The following is a 26,058-nucleotide window of genomic DNA, read 5'->3' as shown; positions in this document are numbered from 1 at the left end:
CATTCGTCGAGCTTCCATTATCGATCAAGATGCGTTTTACATCAAATTTATTTATGACCATGGAGATGACCACGGCATCATCGTGGGGAGTTTCGACTCCCTCTAAGTCATCGTCTGAAAAAGAGATGGCTTCCGAGGCGCGCAAGCGCTTCGAGGAGGTTCCTTCTCCTGAAGCTTCTCCAACCGAGGCCCCGCCTCGGATAGTGTTGATGGTGCCGGCGATGGGCCTGTTGGCATTTGAACCTTCAGGTTGTGTGGCTCCTTCGGCTGGCTTCTTCTCTTCGCGCCGGCCTCGCACAAATCGATCGAGCACCCCTTGGCGAATGAGTGCTTCGATCTCGTTCCGGAGCTGATAGCAGTCCTCGGTATCATGGCCGTGATCCCGATGGAAACGGCAATACTTCCGGGGATCACGCCGGATTCCGGAGTCTCGTTTTGGAGGTGGGAGCCAGATACAATCCTGCCCCTCAATCTCCATGAGGATTTCAGCCCGAGGAGCAGTGAGGGGAGTGTAATTTTCATACCTCCCTTCGAGTGCACGGGCCCGTGGTGGGAACCTCGGGCGGAGTGGTGACCTCTGCTGAGGCGGTCTCCGTAGCCGGGGTGGACTCTTCAGGCGGGGTGGATTTTTAGCTCGGCACGGGGACGGGCTTCTGGGCTGGCCACGCTCCTCGCGGCGCCTTTTTTGTTTCCTGGGGTTCTGCTCGGCCCCGCTCCGCCTAACAGCCACGGCTTCCTCAGCCTTGGCGTACTTCCGCGCCCGAACAAGCATCTCGATGAGGTCCGCAGGAAAATTCTTCTCGATAGAGAAGAGGAACCTGTAAGACCGGGCTCCAGTCTTTAGTGCCGACATGGCGATTGACTGGTCAAGCTCCCGGACTTCCCATGTTGCGGCAGTGAACCGGTCCAAATACTCCCTGAAGGATTCTCCCTCCTTTTGTTTGATATCAAGGAGGGAGTCCGATGTCCGCCGCTGGGGCTGGCTGGCGGCAAAATTGCCGGCAAATTGTCTGCCGAGCTGCTCAAAAGAGGAGACAGTACTCGGCTTCAGCCCGGTAAACCAAAGCCGGGCCGGTCGTCGGAGTGTCGCTGGAAAAGCCTTGCACATCATGGCCTCCGAGGCTCCTTGTAGGGCCATTAAGACCCGGTAACTTTCCAGGTGGTCAAGGGGGTCGGCCCTGCCGTTATAAGGCTCCACCTGGGGCATCTTGAACCGTAGTGGAATCGGTTCATCTTCAATCTCCGGAGAAAAGGGCGACTTCGTGGTGAACTCGAAGTCGCCATCACGTCCTGATTTCCTTCCGTGGAGTGCCTGGATCTGGCGCTCCAGCTTCTCGACCTTCTTGTCGAGTTCATCATTCTAGAGGATCGCTGCAGCGGTTCGTTCGGGTGCAAGTTGCCCCGGAACCGACTCAGCTTCTGAAGGTTGTGGCCAGCCTCTAGGGCCTCTGACTGGGTGTTCTCTCCATAGGGAGGCCTGGACTTGAGAGTTCTGACCTCGAAGGGGAAGTCCGCTTGTAGGGGGCTCCGGTTGAGCTGGAGCCGGAGGAAGCGGTACCGTCGGGACGCCCCTGGGTTGCAAGCCTTGGACAACGGTAGCCAAGGCTTGCACCTGTTGCACCAGGGCATCAAACTGCTCCGGCCGAACTTGAGGAGTTAACTCCGCCGGGGGCGGCGAGTTCCGGACAGAGTGTTCAGGACTAGGTGGAGGACGTCGAGAGGCATTGGAAGCCCCTTTACTTCTTAGTTTCATGGCAGCAACTCGGGCCTTTCCTCTAGCGCCAACTGTTGCTGGAAATTGGACCCAGGGGCTGCCGTGAACCAAGGGGGGAGGAGCTCCGCTGCCGGGACGGTGGACGGCGGTGCGCCGGCTGGTGGCGTCCTTCTGGAGAGTCCTGCAAAAAAGCCGGTGGCCGGGCTTTCCGGCGCCGGCCCTCCGAAGCTTAAGTCAGAGGGGGCTAATCTGTGGGGGCGTCCAGGAAGAGAATGTTTGTTCTTTTTTGTGTATATTTGTGTCTGTGTTGTATCTCTCCCTTTCCTCCTTCCCCCCAGGTTCCCTTTTATAGGAAGATATTATATTACCTGGGAGGTGACAGGGGAATTTGTCCTTTTTTGTGATAATTGGGCACGATTTGGCTCATTAATGGCGTAGTGGAGAATAAGGCCGGATCAGACCGGAGTCAGGGAGTTGTCACGGTCGATCGGACCCGTTGGAGTGGTTGAACCGCCGGCCGTGGCGGGCCTGGGGCTCGTAGATGGTAAGTGCATTAATTGCTGAGTGAACCGGCGGTCAGGGAGAGCCATACGCTTTGATGGTTCAGTGATCCGGGGATCATCTTGAGCCGTGTTCATTTAATGGCTGAGTGCATCGAAGGCCTGAGGGGGTTTCATGCATTAATGACAGGTCGTGCCGAGTACCTGCGGAGATCTCGTGCTTTGATGACTTAGGGATAGTGGCAGATTGTGGTGGAGCCGTGTATTTAGCCGTCAGATCCTTTAAAGGGTTAGGCGGAGATTGAGTACTTGGTTAAGGCACGGGCCCGGCACGGGTTCCGAGCCGAGCTGGTTGCCTAACGGAGTATCCTGTGGCGGGGTTACTTCTGGTCGGCGCTCTCTGGTCGGCTCTTTTCAGTCGGGCGTCTTTATTCGGCGCTCTTTGGTTGAGTGCCTTTCTGGTCGGCGCTCTCTAGTCGAGCGCCTTGCTGGTCGGCGTTTATTTGGTTGAGCGCCTCTGGTCGGCACTCTCTAGTCGAGCGCCTTGCTGGTCGGCGTTTATTTGGTTGAGCGCCTCTGGTCGGCGCTCTCTAGTCGAGCGCCTTGCTGGTCGGCATTTATTTGGTTGAGCGCCTCTGGTCGGCGCTCTCTAGTCGAGCACCCCCGAGGTGGCATGACCTGGGGTTTTTCCCCAACACAATACATTGCCATTTGCTTGTTTTTTCAGGCCATTGCATTGCATGCTTCTGAAATAAGAATATATTAACTGTTTCTATTTCAAACTTTTCTGAAAGTCCCCAAATTCGATTGTCACATGATTACTGTGACACTTCTAAGAAAACCTTCTCGACATGGAGCCTCCGCATTCCTGCAGAAATAAGTAATCATTAGGAAAATCTTACCTTTAGCACTTTGTGCAGTAATATAAATGCTCAAGAAACAGACCAGCCAAAGCCATATGTGTGTAAAACATTGCTGATGGTTTTGGCAATACCAATGGTGCTGGATTGCTTTCTTGGTGGCTCCATGAGGATAACAGAGGCTGTAATTTCCACTGAAGGGACTTTGGAAGAAGGAAATGAAGAGTTTTCTAGTAACACAAGCAACAAAGGTTTGCAGAAATCCACAGATTAATAACCTGGATAGGTATTTATGGAAGCTAGGGAGGAGTTTTTCTTCTCTTTTTTTTTCTGAGGGGGTGGGGGAGGTCTGATTAGAGATCCAAATCAATTGAGAATCTATTGATATCTTGGAAATCTCTTTGGAGATTATGGTGGAGATCCATTTGACCATTACAAAATACCACCAATATAACATAGGGGTGGCAATTTATGACCTGATCCTTCAACCCAACCCGTGAATGGCCTATTTAACCTATTTAAAATATGTTTAACATATTTTAGACCTATTTAACCCGACCCGCTTAACTTGTTTAACCTATTTAAATCCATTTAATCCATTAAAATTTATTTAATCTGACTTGAACTATTTAATAAAAAAGTTATGTAGGTTGCGGTCGGTTACCTGTTTAATAAACAAGATTGGATTCAGATCTGAAATTTTGACATATTTAATAGAAAGGTCGGATTCAGGTTAACAAATTTTTGATCCGATCTGCATCCACTGCGAGCTTTATCTGACCAACCTGTTCCGATTACCACCTCTAATACAGCATCCCTCAACCAATTTATGTCCCTGTTTACCTGGAACAAGTCCATTTCCAGTATAAAAGACTGAACTTGTACTACAAGAATTTAAAGAGATTTCTTTAGTGTCATTCCTTTAGCAGAACCATAGCCTTACATCAGCTGATTCATTCCGGTCCCAGCCCATCTAGGTTAGGTTTGATATATCTTTTTCGAACTCGTCGCATGTTATTTCCTACTCAACCTGGCTCAGCTTGACAGGCATGATAATTAGGTCAAAAATAGGTTAAATATTACATGCCTCCATCTAGTCTCAATTTTCTCAATCCAACTTAATAGAAAACCTCTGACTTTAAAACCCCTAATTGCTTTGTTATCAGTCCAATACCAAGTTTAGATTTTTGGTTCACATATTTAAGGTTATTTATTTGAGAAATGAAAGTTTAATTAAGGTTGTACTTCATTCTTGTTGATAAAATTAATGACAATAGTTCATAATAATATTTTCTCAAATTATCTTTTTTTATTATTCATGCCATTATTAAATTTTCATGTAAAGACAAAATGAATAGTATAATCTTCTTTTATCTTGTATTATGGCTGAATCAAGACATGGCCCAGCTTGGATTTCCATGCGGCTATAGGTTCCAATCATACTTGCAGGGGTCTTTGTCTGAATGATCTAATGGGGGTGAAAGGTTTTTTCATTGACTTGACCCAACTAACCAGATGCCATCTAGTTAACTAGTAGATTAGTGTCTCTGTCTAAAACGAGGACCATACTTATATAGTCTTCTGGGTTGTTGTAGACCTTTAAACTGGTTTGATGTAGGCAGTGGGAAATTTTCTTTTTTCCGAGCAGAACTCGAATAGACTATTCGCAGATTTATTGGGGATGGCAAGTTAACACCAAGGGATGATCATCTTAAGATTAAGAATAATATAGCTGGAAGTGATGAGATCACCGCGTTTGGTGGCACTATGATGATCACAAGTGACAGTGATTCTAAATCTTCCCCATTTCTTAAATCACCGTCCAACCTAGTGAGGGGATACCTGTTCTTAAGGTCTGAAATCCAAAATCATTCCAAGATAGTGATCTTAGAATGAAAGTTGAGAAAAAATGCTCCTTAGCCCGGTAGAAAAAATTGACATAAATCAATATACGGTTAATATATTATAGCAATATTATATATATATATATATATAAAATATTAAATTATATTATATTATTAATCATATTATTATTCAATGATCATTTTTTATTATAGTAGAAATATATTATTTTATTTTATATTTATATAATGAAAGAATTTAATATATAACTTCTATTTGTCTTATATTCCTAATCAAAATAATTATTAATATTAAAAATAATATATTATAAGTAGAATGATCTTTGGTTCTTATAGAATACAAGACAGATTACTCATAGATACTTGAGAATCTTTAATCACATGAACATAGAATACCAAATGCGATCACCTTAAATCATTGGGATCAGATTAGAGGCCAAATGCAGTAGTAAAATAAGTACTGAAAAATAATTATCATCCTTTCGGGGACTTAATTTTATCTACCGTATTCGTACAAGGCAACTGCCGACGTTGCAACTTACCAAAAATAATTAGCAATCTCGTTCGGGACTTCGAAATAATTGTTGCAACAGAAGTCTGCCACATGTTTGCAGTTAAACATGAAACGTGTCACTTAACTGTTTAAGAAAATCGACGTTATTTATTACGTAATTAAAAAGGTTGAATTGCGAAAGCTTTAGCAAACTTTCCATCGATGTATGGTGAAAAAAAGAAGAAGAGAGAGATCGGGTCCCATCTTCCTCCCCCTCCTCCTCTTCTCAATCCGTGGTGACACCGGCGCTGCCATGCTTCTTCTCGGAATCAGGTAACCCTTCCGAACCCTAACTTTTTTCAGTTCCGCTCTCCGTCTCGATCCGTTCCTCTTATAAACGCTAACCCCAATCTCTGGAAGATCTTGAAAAGAGTCATCTTGATTCGATCTAGTTGTTGGGCCAATGATTTCTGCAGCAAGGTGACGGGTTGTCACATAATCTCATAGAAGTCCTCCCCATTTCTCAATTTGGCAATGGCATCATCTTGTACTCGTACCGAAGGAGTAGAAGAAGAGAAAGGAGGGCGAGAATGGTCCCAGCTCCCGGAGGAGCTCTTGGAGCTCATAGCCAAGAAGGTGGGTCTCCTCTCCGATTACATCCGATTCCGCTCCGTCTGCAAGTCGTGGCACTCCGCCGCGTGGCCCGGCAACCTCCGTCCCCATCCCCCGATTCTCCTGCTCCCCCACAACCGCTTCATTGACTCCCGCTCCTTCTTTAGCCTCTACACAGGAAAAACCCGCACCATCTTCGTTCCCGGAACCAGCAACAAGACGATCCTCGCGTCTTCCTGCGGATGGATGCTGCTGCTCGACATCGCCGCCATCGGCGTGTCTTTGCGGAACCCCGTCACCGGCGCCCAAATCCAGCTCCCCCCACCGACCAGCTTCGGCGAGCGTCCGGGCCTCGACTGCTCCTACCTGTTTTACCGCTGGGAAGGGTTCTTATCCTTGGGCCCCGATTCCTCTCAGCGCGACTGGGTGGTGATGGTGCTGTGCCATGATGGCTCCAAGGACATCCACTACTGTAGACCAGGAGATGGAGCCTGGAGTTTGCTTAAAGCCAATTCAGCTGGCGTCCCTTCCTCCGTCGCATATGCCAAGGGGCAATTCTTTGTGCTGGATCGGCATGGCCATCTCACCATCTATGCTGCTGCTCTTGCTGCTGCTGCTGCTGAAGCTGCACCTCCTTCCAGAGTCCTTTCTTCGCTGCTTCCTCCCTCCACTGTTCCTGCTCAATATTACCTGGGGAAGGCATCCGAAGCGGAGCTGTTACTGTTAGCCCGTAGCTCGATGTTTGCCCATCGCTCGAAGTATCTAGACAATGGTGTCTCGAAGGATTTCCTACTTTTTAAGCTGGATTTGGGTGCACGGCTGCTCGAGTGGTCTGAGATTAACGGGATCGATGGTAAGGCATTGTTTTTGACGCTGGGTCGCTGCTCGATGGCCCGCGCGCTTTCCTGGGCTCGGAGAAGATTGTGTCTATTTCGAAGCTCTTTTTGATTTTCTCCAGTATTGGGATGGCCAGTTCCGTCACATAGAAGCGCTGAACTTAAAGAACGGTGTTTATGAATCAGTTTGGCACGCGTGGAAAGATCTTTCGAAAGATCTGACGGATCCTATTTGGGTTTCGTTCAGTCTCTGTTAGGTGTTGCATGTGGGCTTAATTAGGTATCGGCTGATGCTGCTGCTCCTTTGTTCTTTGTTTTGTTTTATCGGATAATGTACCTAAAATCCTCTTATGTGAATGATCTGTATCTTGTGGTGCTGTCAATATAACTGGATGTGTTCCTAGAGAAATGTCTGGATTAGTTGATAAATCATCTGAAAATATTCTTTGATGTTGTGAGAATGGACGATTTTTCTTTTGTGTCTTTTTTTTAAGTAAACGTTGCAAAGATCACCATCCAACACATAGATGATTTAAGTGTCATTGTGCAACAATGACATAGATAGAGATATAAGTAATCAGAGTTTCCTGGATCTCATTCTTCTTTTTAGCACCAAGTCTCCTTCCAGTAAGCTTAAATAGATTCAACTGTTCCTCGCTATAGAGCATTTTGCTTTTAAACAGCATAAATCTTATAAACGATGAAGTACCGATAAGATCAGAAGACAAAAAGAAATGTCCTCAGTATACTACATCAGATGTCTGCATAATCCACAATGAGCTTCAAAGGACTTTTGTATCTGGGAAATTTCAAATTAATCATAGAGCTTGTTTATTCAGAAAAGAGGAAAAAAATGAAGGGAAACTTCAGTGTCATCCATATTGGTGGGCCATACATTGCCATATGTTCACTCTATAGAAGGCATTTCATACATACTTCTAACATAAGAATTTATCAGCTGCATCTGTTCCAAACCATGTTTCATGACCCTTGTTCTAAAAGACGGGACTCCTACATAAATAGAAGTCTTTTACTTAAGATTCGGCAATATGAAAGCTTAAGAAATTCAGATCGATGAAGCCCCAAGTATATAAAACATTTCCAAGTTAGGCGACCAAGAGACTGAAAGAGCTGTTAATTCTGCTTCAAGCTAGAAGACTATCCCATTTAGCTTTAGGATCAGATGCTTGGGCTCGGATAATGTTGGCAGATTTTGCTTTTCTCTTACATAAACTGGTATAACATAAGATAGAGAAAATTAACCCCCAGGAACTTAGGTCAGAAAAACAACAGGAAAACAGGCAGGCATACCACAGAAACAGAACTAGATATCCTGTAAGCGAAAACCTTATGCATTACGAAGCTCACGAATAATCCTAATCTTATCGAGGCAAAAGTTTAAGTTGAATGATGCAGTGACCAAAGTTGACATATTTTGCAGTGAACAATTCCATGCTAAACCAAGAGAGTAGAAGGAGGTGAGACTCGGCAGTCACACCCATCTTTTAATGTATGGAATTACAACTGAAAATAAACAGTTTGACTCCCATGAATGATAATTCATGAAAATTACACATCTGGAAGTACAAACCTTTGAGGGCAGGACAGCCAGAGAGAAGCTGGAGGACTGAATGATAGCATAAGATAAGTTCAAGGTGCAAAGTCGTGAGGCCAGCTAATCTATCACCGCGCTCGAGTTAATGCACTTGCAACATGATCAACTTCAAAGAATGCACTGATTTAGCATGCAGAGGAAATCGAACAACGTATTGAAGCAGCTTGCCTGTTGAGTGACAGTACATGCCATGCAACCAGTGGAGAGAAACAGATGCCTCTCGCTTTCTTTACCAAGCAGCGAAACAGAAGCCTCCCCAAGTCTCCCCATCTCGCCCTCTGTTGTTAGCTCAAGAATGGAATCCGGTGAGAGAATAGTAGGAAGAAGAGAAGAAAGCCAACAATGGTCTGAACTCCCATGAGTGATCTTAGCCCATCCCTCCCTGAGATTCGCAGCAAGAATATCCTTGCATCGTCCCATGGGTGGCTGCTGATGCTCGACACTAAAGCCATTGTATGGAACCCCATCACCAGTGCACAAATCCAGCTCCCTCCGCCACCCGGATTTTATTCGCGGCAGGACTACAGTGAAAGTGATGCTTAAAGCTTCTACTTGCCTAGGTTTCTCGGAATTGCGACGTTAACTTTTGTAGACCAGAAGATGGGAGTGTGGTCTGAGCTGAAAATCAAGTCACCTATGAATCTTGATTCCATAGCATATAACGCGGGTTGCATCTTTTGCGCTAAAGAAGGATTCTATGGGACTAAACTTACGGTGTTGATACTTCTATGGCTGCTGATTTTGTATCGAAATAGTATTGTATCAATCATAAGATCTCTTATGGCGGTTTTTGAATTCATGAGTTGATGATCGAAATGATATTTTACAAAAACAATATAGATAGGCATATATACACTAGAAAAGAGATAATGAATCATCTACTTAATTACTTTGGTGCTATTCAATTGAATTATATTTGGAACTATGGCAAGAAGAAGACATTCAACATAATATTAAGATTATTTCTGGTAATAATTTGCTGAAGCTTGCAGTTTAAGTTGAAGCAAACCTCAATGTATCAATTCTTTTCTATGTTGTGCAAGTCTGGGGCTTGCTCATATATATGAAACTGAACGTTAACTACTCTGTAATTACAGCCACACAGACATATAAATACAAGGATTTTTCCTCAAGCAAAAGAACAAGTAAATATTGTAAGAACTTAGCATACTTAGCATGGAAAAAGAATGAAATATCTTGTAAAATATATGTAATTTTTTCAAGGACTGTAACTAAGATTTCAGTTTAGAGTATGCACGTATAAATTCACCTAAAAGATGTCTCCAGTTATTTATCAACCTTGGTGTCATTGCCTGTGTTTCTTTGGCCGCCTCAGATTCCCATCTAAATTGAAAATGCATGATCATCCTTCAGTGTGATAATGAGTAGCCATACCTTGGGACTCTGTTTACCGGATAACCTTAAACGAGTATGTTGGAACCAACTATCGACCACAATATTGTAGGTTGTGTTTCATTCATGGGCAATGCAGTAAGCGTATAGACCAAAATGATCGAAGCAAGTAAGTGTATTTTGACAAAGACAGTACCATTAAGTCTGGATCATGACAACATGAAAACAAAGCTCCCTATGAGCCATATCTTCGGTTTGCAACCATGTAGTGCTCGATGAGATATATATAATTCTACATTCTAATATGAAATCAGAATTTCCCGAGTCTAATTTCTTTATTCAGATGACCCACTATATGATATGATTATCCCTTTCCTCTAAAATACAGCAGCAATCATATTTTGAGGAAAATAGATAACATTGAAAGACCAAATGGTGACTGAAGAGTTTAAAAAAACCCCAAAACTGCATTCTTTCAAACCAAGAAGTTATGATCTGAGTCTTTTCCAAACCTGTTTCTTTTTTTTAAAAAAAAAATTATGATCTACCGTTTCCGGTGCTTGACTGCAGTTAACACAGGGACCAGGATTTTTACCGAGGGCCTCCCCTGGTATTTGAGTTTTTTCCGCCACGCCAACCATAGAAATCATTTAAGTTTGTGTGGGATGCTCAGGCTCCGGAGGGCGGGCGCAAATCTGCGAGGGAGAATTGCTGCCACCTTAGAAAGGGAGAGAACATTACTGATCCACACAATCCATCTCGGAGGGAAGTTGCGATGGGTTATATTGAGTAGATAGCTAGGGAGAATTCTATCAATCCGCCTTTCTAGAATGGTGAAGAATTTCGTTAGCACAAAGAGAATTATCGAGGATGGCTCTTCCTTTAACGTAAGCAGTCTGCGCAGGATCAATGAGCTTCTCCAAGAAAGGCTGGATTCTGCTGGCCAAAACCTTAGTAAAAATCTTGATGCAGCTAGGGACAAGGCTAATGGGCCGAAAGTCAGAGGGAGCCTTCACTGCTTCCTTTTTAGGTGTGAGAGTAAGCACAACAAAATTGATCTCCATGTTGACTACTCATGGAGCTGAGAGAAAAGTAGTAGAAGATCCTTGTGGACAAGATACAAAAACGTTGAAAAAAGCGCATGGTAAATTCATCTGGCACTGCACTCCGGTCACCTTAATTTGAAGCTGAATACTGCCTCTTTGATCTCATCAAGGGAGAAGGGTGCATCGAGGCTGCTGAGATCGAAATCCTCGTGTGGATAGATAACGTTCCATTTCTTAGTAGAGGAGTTGGCGGTCTCTCCTTCCGCCGTCTTCCGCTCCTCGCCCCCGACAGCCAAAACAGGCACCGATACCTTGGTGCACTGTGACGTCACAAACATAAAGTGATTAGAGATCCCCGAGGTCCACTAGTACACAAATTACTAAAACCCAATTAGTGCCACATCTCCAAGTATGATTAGCAGTCTAATCTGCACTTTCATTAGCTTCTCTATATGTACGGCATAATTCGAGATCTTCAAAACTATCCATCGCATTAATACAAGTCGCCAAGCAATATTTGGTATTAGGAAGGAACGGACTCACAGTCAAGGATATGGCAATTTTACTTCTAGTGAAAGTCTTTTTCTAGTTGCCTTCGGTAAGGAAAATGAATAGTCCTTTTTAAGGGAGTTGTAGGACTCCTATTTCCAATGGGCAAGAGCCATGGTTTGTCCTTCGCTATTCTTGGCTTGCTGAGCCGCCGCACCCGTGCTGTACTATAAATACGACCCACAAGAGGTCTTTTCTCCCGGTCATGTGTTACTTCAACGATTTAGCCATGGCATCCAATTCTGAAAGAAGAAAGAGAAAAATAACAATGGCCTGAACTCCCAATAGATCTCTTAGAGCTTATTTCCAAGAATTCGACCCGTTGACCCTTGCATCAAGCTGTCCCCTCCTTGGCAGGCACAACCCTCTTGGCGGACTTTGGTCCTTGGCCCATCTCCAAGGCATATAATTTGACCGAGATTTTATAAGTCACACTTGTACTCCACGGCCAACCGGCCCTTGTGGATCCCCACGAGGCATCACCCCACAAGAGACTTGCTTGTCAGAGTTGGCCAATCTCTTTTCTATCGGGCTAGCCACATTGCACGGGAAAGGAATTTCCGAGAGGTTGGTCCCCGAGGAATTGTTCAGGTTACTCTTTGCATTTTTTATTTATGTGATGGAGCGAAGAGATGATAGAGGACTAATCGGACAAGGGATTGGTCTATCCCGGCATGCAAGTCTCATGAGCATTGTGGGTGATGTTTCATGGGGATCCATAGGAGCCGGTCCGTCGTAGAGTACAAGTGTTGGAAATGCAGCCTGTAACAATCCAGGACCTCACCCAAAATAGCTAGCCGGAAGGTATTATTTGAGTTCCTTGATTCTGTATAAGTACCCAAGATCTACCCAACGAATAACCGATGTGGGACTAAAACACGCCCGCACGGGTCCTCATATACTCCCCCCGTTCAAGTCCTGACGTTCTCGTCAGGCTAAGGGTTCAAATCTATTCAAATCTAATCACAAACACCACGATCGGCCCGTGGTCAGCCCCAATAAATCGTGCTGCAGTGTCCCCTAGTCCACATAGGTTATGGGCCGGGTCCGCTCTGATACCATTTGTAACAACCTAGGATCTCACCCAAAATGGCTAGCCAGAAAGTATTGTTTGGGTTCCTTGATCCTGTATAAGTACCCAAGATCTACCCAGCGAATAATCGATATGGGACTAAACACACGCCCGTACGGATCCTCACACAGCCAAAGCTCTATGCCCCTCCTCAACCAAGAGGAATCCTCGAGTATCGACAAATGTCTTGGCAGTCCACCGCCATGCCAAATATCATGCTTTCCGTACGTCTCATCTCCGATTGCAATCCACTTCCACGTCGTCTTGCAGTTGACCGCCGCCAGTATTCTCCATCCCCGGCTCCCACTTCTCCTTCTCCCCTACGAGCCCTTCACCGACCCCCACTCCTTCTTCAGACTCTCCACCAACAGCATCCACACCCTCTCCCTCCCCGAGGCTTGCAACAAGAAAATTCTCGCATCATCCCACGGTTGGCTACTGTTGCTCGACGACACCATAACCAAGGTCGTCTCCTTGCTGAACCCTGTCATCAAGGCACGAATCTAGCTTCCTACACTACCTGGCTTTTATGGAACTGAAGACGTACACCAGAATTGATGGGAGAAGCTTATCGATCTTCCTCGAGCCCGAGTTCAGCTAACCATGATTGCATTGTGATGACGGTCAAGTGCCGTCACTAGAGGTCTTATTGTACTGATATGTACTTCTATAGACCAGGAGATGAAGTCGGGACAAAATTGAAAACACCGTCGTGTATAATAAGGAGCGATTCTATATGCTGGACTTCAATGGAGTTGTTACTTTCTGTGATACTGCTGCTCCTTCCATGGAGATCCTTTCACTCTCTGCACCTACTTTCACCCTCCAATATTTCTTAGTGAAGGCATCAGAAACCGAGTTGTTGTTCTTTGCCTATTCTTGGATGCTATTTGCTGGAAAGATTTTCCAACTTTTGAATATGGACTTGAGTGGCCAACTGCTTGAATGGTTCGAGATGGACAGCATAGGCGAGAAAGGATTGTTTTTTATACGAGAAAAATGCTGGAGCTCGATGGCTTGTGCTAGGGACCTTCCTGGATGCAGAGAAGAGTGCATTTATTTTGAAAATCCTATCGATCATTGCTCGTGCCAAAATTATAACATGAAAGTAATTAACATAAAGGATGGCAGTTTGTGATTAGACTAGCTGGAATAGAAATAGTTAACATGTGAATCCTAGTTTGATTAAGATATATAGAGTTTTAGGATTATTAAGCCAAATGTAGCTGGGCTGTTTTGAACTTACGTAGGACTTCCACTCCTACTTTGATTAAAAGAGAGAGAACCAGTGCCTTCTTGTGTGCCTTTTGGAAAGCACCCTTTATTAGGTATCCCCTGTTGATGATATAGAGAGAGGCATCTTTTTGGTTCTTCGCCTGTTACGTGTGGTTGGGTATCGTAGCCGTTCTTCGTCAGAGCCAAAGACACTGAGGCGTCCCTATTCATGAGAGGGATTGTGGTTTTCGGCTCTTGGCAAAGTCTTGTATTTTTTTATTAATCAAAAAAGTTATCTATCAGTATCACAGAAGGAATGGAAGAGTGCACTGAAGCAGCTTGTCTTTAGACAGGATTCAGCATTAAGCTGTAGATCTTTTGATGTTATGATATAAAACGTAGCTTAGACGTTGGGCAATGTTGCATGTCATGGGACCAGCGTGGATGTTGAATTCTGCAAGCTGGTGTCAAAGTGGAGATAGAGCATGTCATGTAAAAATGCTACTAGTCCAGCATCCCTGGCGAGCAAGAATTCTTCCTTTGTTTTAGCCTAGAAGACAGACTAATGTGTTTGGAATAGAAGACTGATCTAGCTTGCTCTTGAGAGGTTTTCTTTTCAGAGTCTTTTGAGAGAAAGGGAAGGGCATCCACCAACACTGTAAGCATGCAGGTCCAGATTTCTGAAAATTTATCACTCAGGAATTGTATCCAAATCTTTTGGTTGCAAAGTAGAGGGTTATTACTGCTAGGGCAAGCCATACCCTCCAACAAGCTGGCTTCTTTCCCTTCCAGTCTCTTCAAGACTAGCAAATGGGTCCCAACCTGATTAGTCCAAGTCTAATTTGGGTTTTTAATGCCTCTTGTTCTGTTTTTGGAGCATATCTTTCTCCCTGAAATTGGATCAACTTATTTGTATTAATTAGATCTTGAACATGCCAAACATTAGCTTATATGCCCTAAATCATCTCAGGCCAGTGTTCTTGGAGCATCCTTGTCGATAACTTTAGCAATTATGATTTGTGTTAGCATTATTTTTTTTTAATTCTCTCATCTTCTATTATTCATGTTTCCAAACATCAAATAAATATGTGCATGGCACCTGAATCTAAGAAATAATCGACTAGACTCCAATGTAGTGGTTTGGATTTGTGGTGCTTGACCAAGTTTAACTCGATTTATGCAATCCAATGCAATTAATCAATCAGTTAAATTATTGAAATCATGATATGAAAGAAAACTCATCTAGATCCACATGATGCTTGTCCTTGTTCAGATCCAACTGAGCTGCAGAACTGTTCTCTGTTGAGTTTCTCTAGCTTTTGACCCTGGTTTCAAGTTGGTAGTGAGTGCCACAAAACCCAATTAAATAGTGACTGAAGAATATTTAGCCATCCGTTTAGGGCTTATAAAATAATTTTACTGGCCTACTGACTTTATATATTATGCTGATATATATAGTACGGTGGAACATAGGATCGGAAAATAAATAGTAACTAGCATATAACATGCATGGTGCACCAGATACATATTTTCCTTCTTTTTAAAATTATTCTTGAAATATAGAATAAATATAATAAAAACAAGTAACAAAAATAGAATAGAATATAAAAGATATAAGACCAAAATTATTTTCTAAAATAATTTTTTTATATTAATATTATGATATACTATGACTATATATAATTCTAATAGTATATGTATATCGATATAATAAACTAATCTATTTTAGTAAAAAAAATAGGTCATGATTCAACCTGCATGTAATGAGAAATAGAAAATATTGCACTAGGAGATTTTTAAATATAATACGACAAAGTCATCAATGGTTGCACTTTCATTTTTAAGTAAGATAATAATCACAAAAATATAATAAAATCAATAAAACATTAAATAGTGTAATTTAGTGACATTTTGACGGGATACAGTGCTAATAAAAAATATCTTTCATTAATATCAGATACATTAAACAAATATGGTTAATAATAATATTACTTTTTTTTTGTTTTAATTTATTACTACTAATTAAAAGTTCTTTATTTAATATGATTTAATAAGCCAATAAGCTTCTTATTAATAACATTATTATATTTTCATAAAGAATCGTATTAAATAAGAGCCTTATTCATTATTTGAAATAAAGAGCTCTATTTATAGTGCCATTAATATAGGTATTTACCTGACAATGGAGAGCTCTGAATAAGTAAAACCTCTATATTAGTATATATATGCATATATACATTCACACATATATACACACACTTATTAAACGAAAAGGAGGGAGAAAGTTAGGGCCGTCTCCAAAATTCAGAAAAAATTAAAAAAAATCGTAAAAAAATCAGGTGAAAAAGAAAATATGTACAACTTGAATTCTTATCAAGTTTTTTACATAAAAACGCTTGGAATCTTATTAGCTATTTGGATTTCCATATAAAACAAAACCACCAACATGCTAATTCCTATCTAAAAAAACTTGGCCGTTAATTTCCATCATGCTAATCCCATCGTCTTCCACCTATTCTCAGGAGGTGTCAAATTTTTTAGCCTTCATAAAAGGAAATCCAATATTAAAAGGATTTAAAAGGAAATCTGGACCTTTTTTTATTAAATAAAAAGAATAAAATGATTAATATATCCATACCTATTAAATAGAAAAGATAGAGAAAGTTTAGAACCCTTCCCTAAATTCAGAAAAAAAAAGAAATTCATAGAAAAAACAAGAAAAAGGAAAAATTGGAAGACTCTATTGGAAAAAAGAAAAATATTTGGAAAAAAGATATTCAAGGAGTTAGAATTTTATTTGGATTCTTCAGACTTAAAAAAATCCTTTAAAGGAGGAAGAGACACTACAAAAAAAGGATGAAATCCCGACGCTTTTTTTTGTCTCTACCGACGCTTATAAGCGTCGGCGAATTCCCAGCCCACGCTTCAAGAAGCGTGGGTCAAACGTCGGGCAGGTGGGCGTGGGTCCGGTTTTTGCCGACGCTAAGAGAAAGCGTCGGCAAAAACAGAACTTTCCCGACGCTAATGAAAGCGTCGGGGAAAATACTCAACGCCGACGCTTATAAAAAAGAAAGAGGGGAACAGGGCATGGCCGCCATGGTTCTGCAAAGGCTAGAACATAGCTGGGCGCTGGGTTTGTGGCTGGGCGCTGGATTTGTGGCTGGGCGCTGGGTTGAGCTTTTTCTGCGTCCGCGTCTATCCAAATCCCACGCTTCTCCTCTGTTTATAGCTTCTTCTTTTTTTTGCTGTTATTTCTCTTTCAAAGACATCCTCCTCTTCCAAGGCCGCCTCCACCTTTCCATCCCATCTTGGAGAAGATGGAATCTGGCACGGCAGATGCCACGGTTCTGAAGCCGCCGACTTACCAAGGCATCTACAGCCCCGTGAACCTGAGCTACGAGGGGGACATCTGCGACTGGAAGAGGCCCATCAAAATTGCCTCCGACGGCTTCCTCCTCAACGACTCGTCCCTCGACTATGCCTTTCCCGTCCTCCTCCTCCGACGGATCCCCATCCTCTCCCTCCCAACACCCCACGCCAAAGGTGCAGTAGATAAAGAAATTAGGGGAGAACGGGTGGGGTCTCCGGTGTGGGATTAAAAGAAGAAGGAGCGGATGGTGGGGTGGGCGGATGGAGCGGCAGAAAATGGAGGGATCGGGGGAGCGGCTGGGTGAAGAAGGAGGGACCTCCGACGACGCTTTAAAGCGTCGTCGTCTCTCAGATCGGGTGAGGGAGGGATCGGGAGAGTCGGGACCCTTTTGGCCTCTGGCGACGCTTTACCCTACCCTTTTCGAAGGGATATGGTGGCGAGGCTCTTCCAACAGCTTATGAAGGCAGGAAAGGTTGTCCTCCCGAAGATCAAGAGACCTGATGAGGTGGGACAGATTGAAAACGAAAATGACTGTCCATATCATCGCCTCATCAGCCATTCGATTGAAGATTGCTGGGCTTTCAAAGATTGGCTGCTTTTAGAAAAATGACAACTCAAGGGCGTGCCGCCGAGCTCCGGAATCTCTTCCGCGATAAGCTAAGATTGGCCCAACCACGCAAAGGCGATTTCGAGCACTCACTATAAAGCGTCGTCGTATCTTTTGGCCTCCGACGACGCTTTAAAGCGTCGTCGTCTCTCAGATCGGCGGAGCACTAAAGAAGGGATCTGGGGGAGTTGGGCTTTTTGGCCTACGATGACGCTTTAAAGCGTCGTCGTATCTTTTGACCTACGACGACGCTTTAAAGCGTCGTCGTTCGCCGACGCTTTTTGATAGCGTCGGCGGGGAAGAGTCGGAAAAATACTAATTTTTTGTAGTGAGAGAGAAAAAATTGTCTCTTAAGTGAAAAAATGTCTCATTAAAATTAAGAAAAACCAGCGATCAAGGAAAGCCTGACTCCTAAGTGAAAAGGAAAAGACCTCTCATTATACCTATTAAATGGAAAGTTGAGAAAAGGATCAAGGTTAAAGAGGTAGGAGAGGGTGCGGATGAGGTCAATGAGGTTGGAGGAGGGGAAGACTTGGGAGCGGAGATAGGGGATGAGGACATAGGTCGAGTGGTCAATGTGGAGTGCGTTGCACAGAAAAAAAAATGCTGACTCCTAAGTGAAAAGAATTATCTTCATGCCTATTAAACGGACAGGAGAGAGCAAGTTAGAGCCCTCTCTAAAATTCAAAAAAAATTGGAAAAATTGGGTTAGGGTTAAGGGTAGTGGAAATATTGGAATTTCGGCAGGTGTTGAGGGAGGGACCAAGGCCGAAGAGGTGGGAGAGCAAGCAGACGAGGTCAAAAAGGTTGGAGGAGGGAAAGATCTAGGATCAGGTAGGAGATGAGAAGGAAGCCGGAGTGGTGGACGTGGGGGTGGCCATTCTTGACAACCATGTCGCGGGTCAGGGCAAGGAGTACGACGACCGGAGATTAGAGGTAGAGCTTGAGGAGCCACCAGGTGCCGCAGGAAATGAGTATTGATTCCCATCATCCAGGCTGCGATATTATCGCCCAGTCCCAATATGGTACGAGATATTTAAATTTTTAATATTTTAATAATATAAAATAAATATAGATATTTTATATGCTTTATTTAATTTCTTTATTATATTTTGATATTATTTTAATAATTATTTATGCATAAAAAAAATTAACGGAGGCATTATATATTCTATATAATATTTAAATCTTTAAAATATTTTACATTTATTTATTTTTATCCCCTGCAGGGGCATTTTGTTTGTATATATATATATATATATATATATTGGATATAGTTAGAGATTCTAAAATAACTTTCAAACATATGGTCTTTATGTAGCTGGTGAGTTGTCTGCAATTTTTTCTTTTTTTGGTGAATCGACTGCTCACACTACCTTAGCATGAGCACAACCAACTACATCAGCATCAAGCAAACAACACAAAGCAAAAGAAATGAAAGACATGCCTCTAGAGAACCTGGCACTTCCGTAGCATTCGACGAATGTCACCCAGAAGCGGGTGCTTCACCTCCTCCCGTCCCTCCTCCCTCAGGCGCGCCATCAGGGAAGCTGAGTTTCCCTTCAAAATGATGCAACCAGCCTGCAAAACATATCTCGCATAAGAAAGCCCCTTCCGGGCTGCCTTGAGCTTCGCCCCAAAAGCCGAGGCCTTGAAAGAACGGTGCCCACCTGCTGCAATCAGCATGGCGCCATGATCTCTGATGACAAAAGCCACTCCCACCCGATCGGCACCGCCGGGCAGACTCCCATTGAAGTTCATCTTTAGATAGCTAGGGGGTGGGGGCTCCCAAGAGACAAAGACAAACTCGAGCGCTGTGGTAGCGAAGAGGGGGTCCGAGATGTCCCTGGCCATCGCAGATGAATCCAACTCAACGGTCTCCATGATCTCCACTGCATGACAGAGGGCTCGTTCTACAACTGACCTCGGGGAAGCCGTCCTCCCCTCAAACACTTTGGCATTCCTACTCAGCCAAATGTGATACGTCAGATAGACGGTAGCAATACCCCACCTTGCAGTGCTCGACGATCGAAAAGCAATCCTCATTTGCCGTAGAAACTCTTCCACACCAAAAGTACGGTCCGGTAAGGGGAAAGATGCCCTCCTCCAAATCTGAGCTGCCCGCGGGCACTCAAATAGCATATGGCTAGCAGTTTCCATCGACTCTGGGCAGTCCACATGCATCAAAGAGACCCCTATCCCCCTCCTGGCCAGCATCCTCCTGGTCTGCAGGCAGTCCCAAACCACCTTCCAAATGAACAATGCCACCCGAGGGTGAGCCTGCATCCTCCAAATCTACCTGCCCTCACAACGTCTGGCCGGCTCACCCCCCCCAGTGCCCGAATATCTGCTGCCCACACCTGCCTATCCATCCCAACCTGAGGAATCGGAGTGGCAAGTACCCGCTCCGCTAGCTGTGTCCCAAAAACCTCTCTGATCTCGGCCTCATCCCACCGGCCCTCACCAGGGATCATCAGATTACTGACTCTGCGACCGGCCAGTCTCGCAGAGTCAACCAACGTTGGCATTCTACAAAGCGGTAGCTCTGCCAGCCACCGGTCCTCCAAAATGTCAATGGATCACCCATCCCTAACCATCCACCTGATCGCCGGAAGAACTGAGGGCATGGAAGAGCAAATCTCCCGCCAAATGAAGGAACAGTGGCACCCGCTCCGGAGCTCCTCCTGCATCGAGTGGCGACCATACTTCGCCCTCAATAAGGCGCATCACAGACTGTCCGGCTCTAGAAAAAATCTGGTTGCGCGCCGTGCTGCTAGAATCTCCCGCCGCGCCAACGGTGACTGAACCCCCAAGTCCCCATGCCTGAGAGGTTGATAGACCACCTCCTATGCCACCAGATGAATACCTCTCCTGCCCTCTCGTCTGCCCCATATGAAGTTCTTGAACAGCTGCTTCAGAGTCCTCAACAAAGAGATCGACACCTGAGTATTCGCCAGCAAGTACACCGTAATCAAACTTAGAACCGACCGCACTAGGATGATCCGACTTATCATGGAGAGAGTATCCACCTGCCATCTCTTTAACCTCCATCTGATGTTCATCTCAACCTTAGAACAATCACTGCACCGAAGACGCCGGCGGTGATGGACCCAAATCTGAAGTTTTGAACGTCTAAAATCTTTTCATACTTTCAAAATAAAGGAACTTGCTAATTATAAGTAGGGATCAAATCGGAGATCTTTAACCAAATTTTCCATCGTTATTAGCTCCACACTATCAAGTTTCTTTTGACGCCCATCCCCTGCCCTATCCCCTTCCTCCTCGAAGCCATGGCGACCACCGGTATCTCCATACCCAGAGCCCTCGCCACGAGTTCCTGCTTCACTCGGAATAAGGTAATCCTTTCTAACCGTAAATTATTTTCCAGTTCTACTCTCCATCTCGATCCCTTCGTCTCGTAAAACCCTAGTCCCTAAAAAAACCCTAAATTTGCTACAGATTTCTCGATAGATTCGTTCTGATCCCCGTCCGAACCCAACCTGATTGCGTCTTCGAGAACCGCTTGAATTGTTCTCCTCCTGAGATCCAATGGCATCTAGAAGTGGCAAAAGAGGAGAAGAAGAGGAAGGGCCATGGTCTCAGCTCCCAACCGATCTTCTTGAGCTGATCGCCAAGAAGCTGGCCCTCATCGGCGATTACATCCACTTCCGTGCCGTCTGCAAGTCGTGGCGCTCCGCCGCGCTGCCGGCCAACCTCCGGCCGCAGCGCCCACTTCTCCTGCTCCCCTACTACCGCTTGACTGACGTCCGCCCCTTCTTCAGCCTCGCCACCAACTCCGTCCGCATCCTCTCCCTCCCCGAATCCTACGCCCAGGTCATACTCGCCTCGTCCCACGGTTGGCTGCTGATGCTCCGGGGCACCGCCCTCTCCTTGCTCAACCCCGTCACCAGGGCTCAAATCCGGCTCCCCCGGCCGACCGACTTTTACCGGCCGGGATGCTCCGCCCCCGAAAGCGGCGTCCGTAAAAGCATCAGCTTCATCTGGAACGCTTCCTTATTCTCGAGCCCAAGCTCACGGGCGCATGACTGTGTCGTCACCATCATGGTCCACAACTGGCGTTCTGGCCGGCGTCATGTGCACTTCTGTAGACCAGGAGACAGTGTCTGGACTGAGCTGAAAACCGATTCACCTGCTCCCCTTGATTCTGTGGTGTACGACGAGGGGCGATTCTACGCGCTGGACATCAATGGAATTGTTACTGTCTATGCCGCTGCTACTTGCACGGCGATCTTTTCAGTGCCTGCGCCCATCATCGCTGCCAAATTTTTATTGGTGAAGTTATCTGAAACCGAGCTGTTGCTGCTTGCCCGTGATTCCAGGTTCCTTGCTTGGGATGATGATGTCAGGAAGGACTTGAAGCTTTTTAAGCTGGATTTGAGTGGGCAGCTTCTCCGGTGGTCCAAGATCGAGAGCATCGATGATAAGGCATTGTTCTCGGCAGAAGATCACTGCTCGATGATCTGCGCGAGCGACTTTCCTGGATGCAGAGAGGATTGCATTTATTTTGAAGCTCCTTATGACATTTTCCAGAGATTCAAGAGCAAATTCCATCACATAGAAGTGCTGGACATAAAGAATGGCAGCTATGAATTCATATGCTGCCGGTGGGAAAAGCCTTCGAATGATTCGATGAAACCTATTTGGTTTGCACCCAGTCTCTGCTAGAAGTTCCTGGTGAGTTTGTTTTGGGAAATGGCTACAGTTGCTCCTTTATACTTTGGTTTACGTTATCAAGGCTGTAGCTAAGAGTCTCTTATATGAATGCTTACTGTATGAGATAATGCTGTCATGAGGATTGAACATACTGCTGAATTAGTTTCTACTTTCTAAAGAAAAGTCTTACTTCTCTCTAATGTCTTCATTAGTTGATAAATTGCCTGCCTATTTTTATATCTCTGAGAATATTTACCAGAACTGATGCAATGGAATGAATTTTCCTTCTTTATTTTTTGTAGATGAATGTCTGCGAAAAGCACCAACAAAGACATTGATGATTGATCTGATATTGTGTAAAAACAAAATGGACAGAGATTTATTTACAGATTGCAAAGGGCTTAATGGATCCTCTACTTATTTCAATGCTACTAGTTAAGTTGAAATATTTTTGGAGCCAACCAGTGAACTGCCAAAATATTATTGAGATTATTTACGGTACTAAGTTGATGCAGCATGAGATTTAAGTTTGAGCAGAACCTCAATGCATCAATTTCTTTCCTTGTTATGCAAGTTTGAAGCTCATACCTAAGAAATGGGTGTTAACAATTTATGTAAATACAAACATAAAGAAAGTATATAAAAGATAACAACTTTGTTTAAAAAAACCAAATATGATAAGAATTTAGCAGACCTAGCATCAATTAGAGCAAAATATCTCCTGCAACATATTTAATGTTTATTTCAGGAGCTGTAATGAAGTTAATGTTATTTGAAACTTTTTTTTCTTTCAAATATGCATATACTCACCTAAAAGATGTTTCCAGCTATTAGTTTTTCGGTAAACAGAAATAACAGCTATACTGCCTCATGAATACATTGAAGTATGTTCATAAACTCAAAATTCAACATACAAAGTTATAAACCTCTATAATATAAGCAGCAGCTTGGGTTAAATATCTCAATCTGAGTACTGTAGCCTCAAGTTCCTCGAGAAGAGAATTATTTAGCCACCTAAGATTTTTCTTTGAATTAAAATTGCATAAATCAATGTTCAGTGTGAAAATGATTAGCTATAATGTAAGACTTCATTTATGGGGTAGCTGTAATGAGAATGTTGAAACCAACTTCCAAATGTAATAATGTAGGCTGAGTGTGACAATGCAGGCTGGGCTTAATTCAGGATCAGGGTGGGCGAATGAGACAAAAGACCGGAATGGTCAGGGAAAATAAGATTACTTGGGCAAAATTAGTATCCTTAAGTCCATCAAATGATACCACAGATAGAAAATGGATGCCATATGAGTCCTCTTTCTGTTGCTGTCTAAGCTCATTATGAGTCCTGTTTTCAACTTACAATACAGAGTAGTGCTTCATGCTATGCGAGTCCTGTTCTCAACTTACAAGGCAGAGTAGTGCTTCATGCTATAGACCTAAATCTGGCAGATAGGATGCAGTCATCATTTTGCTTTTGAAAACTGCATGAGTCATATAACTGGTGTACTACAGATATGACCAAAAGAAATGCCCATGCTAAACTAGGATAAGTATTGGTGGAGTTCATAATGAAATCAATTAATGAACTTGCAAATGCGTGAAATCTCAAATTAGTCAAAGAGCTTGTTTGCTCGGAAAAAGGGGAAAAATACAAAACTTTCGTTGCCATCCCTGTTGATGTGCTTTACATTGCCATATGTTCTTCTGGTCTGTTAAGAGGCAGTTACGCTGCCTACTTTAAAATAAGAGTTTATCAGTCATATCGGCTGCGAACTGTTTTTGAGGTGCCTAATTTCTTACTTTCATTTATACAGGATTAAGAAATCTGAATAATACCTTCAGATTAAATTTTATGGGTGAGATATGATAAATGATGTTAGCAGACTGGGTCTATTTTTCTATCTGGATTAGGAAATGCTGTAGCATGGCTCTATTTTGATTGATTGGATTTATAGAGCTTGTGAGGAACTTTTCTAGGCACACAAGTTGCATTTATTTAGATCCTCCTTTAGACCTTCTCGATGGCCAACGCTCGAATTCTAAGGTAGATGTTGGAGTTGTGCTCAATTAGGTAAGACCCTCCTATAAGAACGTGTTTTTTTTTAACTACATTGCTGCTATGAGTATACAGAGATGACATTGGGACAATTATTATTTAGAAGATACGTGATGTTTTGATAAATTGTACACTCCTTAAAATCCCAAGAAATCCACCTATTCTAGCTTTTTACTATGTATTCTTCAGCTCTTAGAAGTAGATGGATTTTCTTTTTTCTCTGAGTGGATCTTGGGATTGGGAAATTAGGACGGCAACCAAGGTAATCTGCAAAACAATGTATCCACTAATCTGCTAATATATAATGGAAAAGGTTTTGAGAGTCAAAAATAAAATAACAACAAAACCTCACTTCTTCTTCAACTTGCCCAGCCTCAATATTGGTTGAAAAGTGAAAAAAAAGAAAAAACTGTATGTATTGCATGTGCAGAACTCTAGTAAAATCATAAATGAAGTATTGCAATACTATCACTTTTCATATATACACTAAGTATGAATATATGCATGCGTGCGTGTATGTATGTATGTATGTAACAGACGATCTTCAGGAGTAGCCTTAGCAGCTATTCAAAATTCAACGGCATTGAATACCTGTGCATATCTCCATTTACTTGTCCAATAATTCAACTCTTTTTTTTTTTTTTTTGCTAAAGAAAAAGGGGTAGGGGGGAGGAAGGGACAAGCCCACCCCCGCGTAGCAGCCCCCATTCCGCCAGGAGAATGTTTGATGCGGGCAAAAATGACCGTGTGTTGGGCACCCCGGTCAGTTTTACTCATACCCTCCCCACCTGTGAGCCCGGCTCAATTATCCCTTTGGGCTTTGGCACGAATACCACATGTGAGTATATCACATCTGGCACCACCGAGGCTACCAGCAGAGCGATACGCCTTTCCAGATTCCGTGTCCGAGCAGGGAGCATCCAGTCTCTATAATTTAATCGACGTCCGTGCGTTTCAAATTCGGAACCACTTGATTGAAAGTAAGGCTACGCTCTCACTGGGCTACCACCTCAGTGGTTAATTCAACTCTTTTCCCAAAAGCACTCCTGCCGTGGAAATGCAAGGCTGAAAGGACGTCCCCTTGTGGACGGTAAGAAAATTTTTCTCTTGTTGCGGAATGAAAACTTCCGCCAAGAGTTTTGGAAGAAGAATGTGAGAAAAGGAACGTAACTACAGTTCTGGAGCTGCCACCAGAGAAGGCGACCATTGAGCTGTTCTTTTCTCAAGCAAATTGCTTCAAGCACCAATTAATTTTTGTCCAATTCTATTTACTAATATCTAATAATTATATTAGATAGGGGTTCTCCCCTGTTCCACCAAGAACAACAAAAAAGAGGGTTTTATTATATGTTGGGTATTTTTTTTGTCTCTGGAGCCTGTACATTTTTATTTAAAGAATGTTATGTAAGTGGTCTAAATTGTTTTCTGAATTTGACTTGTTATATGAAGTATGAACAACATTTGTGTTTCTATATCTCCTTGAACCCACTAGTTGGGTTTTTTGTATGGTTCTAAAAGAAAGCTGAATCCATGTCACTAATTCTTCATTCTTGCTAGTTTTATCATTGTGCCTGTAATTTTTTGTATTTGCTCTGTATAAACAGCTCCATCCTCCAAATCATTTTCT

The 26,058-nt window shown here is 43.4% G+C and overlaps 1 protein-coding gene across 1 annotated transcript; it reads left to right on the top strand.

Annotated features, from left to right (window-relative positions):
• Positions 1 to 5,568: 5,568 nt before the first annotated feature.
• On the top strand, positions 5,569 to 22,574 carry LOC103697832. The gene is made up of 2 exons (XM_039126264.1): positions 5,569 to 6,978; positions 21,246 to 22,574. Exons 1-2 carry the CDS (start codon positions 5,964 to 5,966, stop codon positions 22,388 to 22,390), a joined length of 2,160 nt encoding a protein of 719 aa, XP_038982192.1. The 5' UTR covers positions 5,569 to 5,963; the 3' UTR covers positions 22,391 to 22,574.
• The last annotated feature ends 3,484 nt before the right edge of the window (positions 22,575 to 26,058 follow it).

The sequence above is a fragment of the Phoenix dactylifera genome, chromosome 4 (genome assembly GCF_009389715.1).
Source record: "Phoenix dactylifera cultivar Barhee BC4 chromosome 4, palm_55x_up_171113_PBpolish2nd_filt_p, whole genome shotgun sequence".
NCBI lineage: Eukaryota > Viridiplantae > Streptophyta > Magnoliopsida > Arecales > Arecaceae > Phoenix > Phoenix dactylifera.
This window is presented reverse-complemented; position numbering and strand designations above follow the sequence as displayed.

Bases quoted from the DNA above. Each gene is read 5' to 3' on its own strand.
- LOC103697832 (XM_039126264.1), top strand. From the start codon at position 5,964: ATGGCATCATCTTGTACTCGTACCGAAGGAGTAGAAGAAGAGAAAGGA. The intron at 6,979-21,245 runs GCTCTTTTTGAT...TGTTCTCCTCCT, and splicing joins AAGATTGTGTCTATTTCGAA to GAGATCCAATGGCATCTAGA.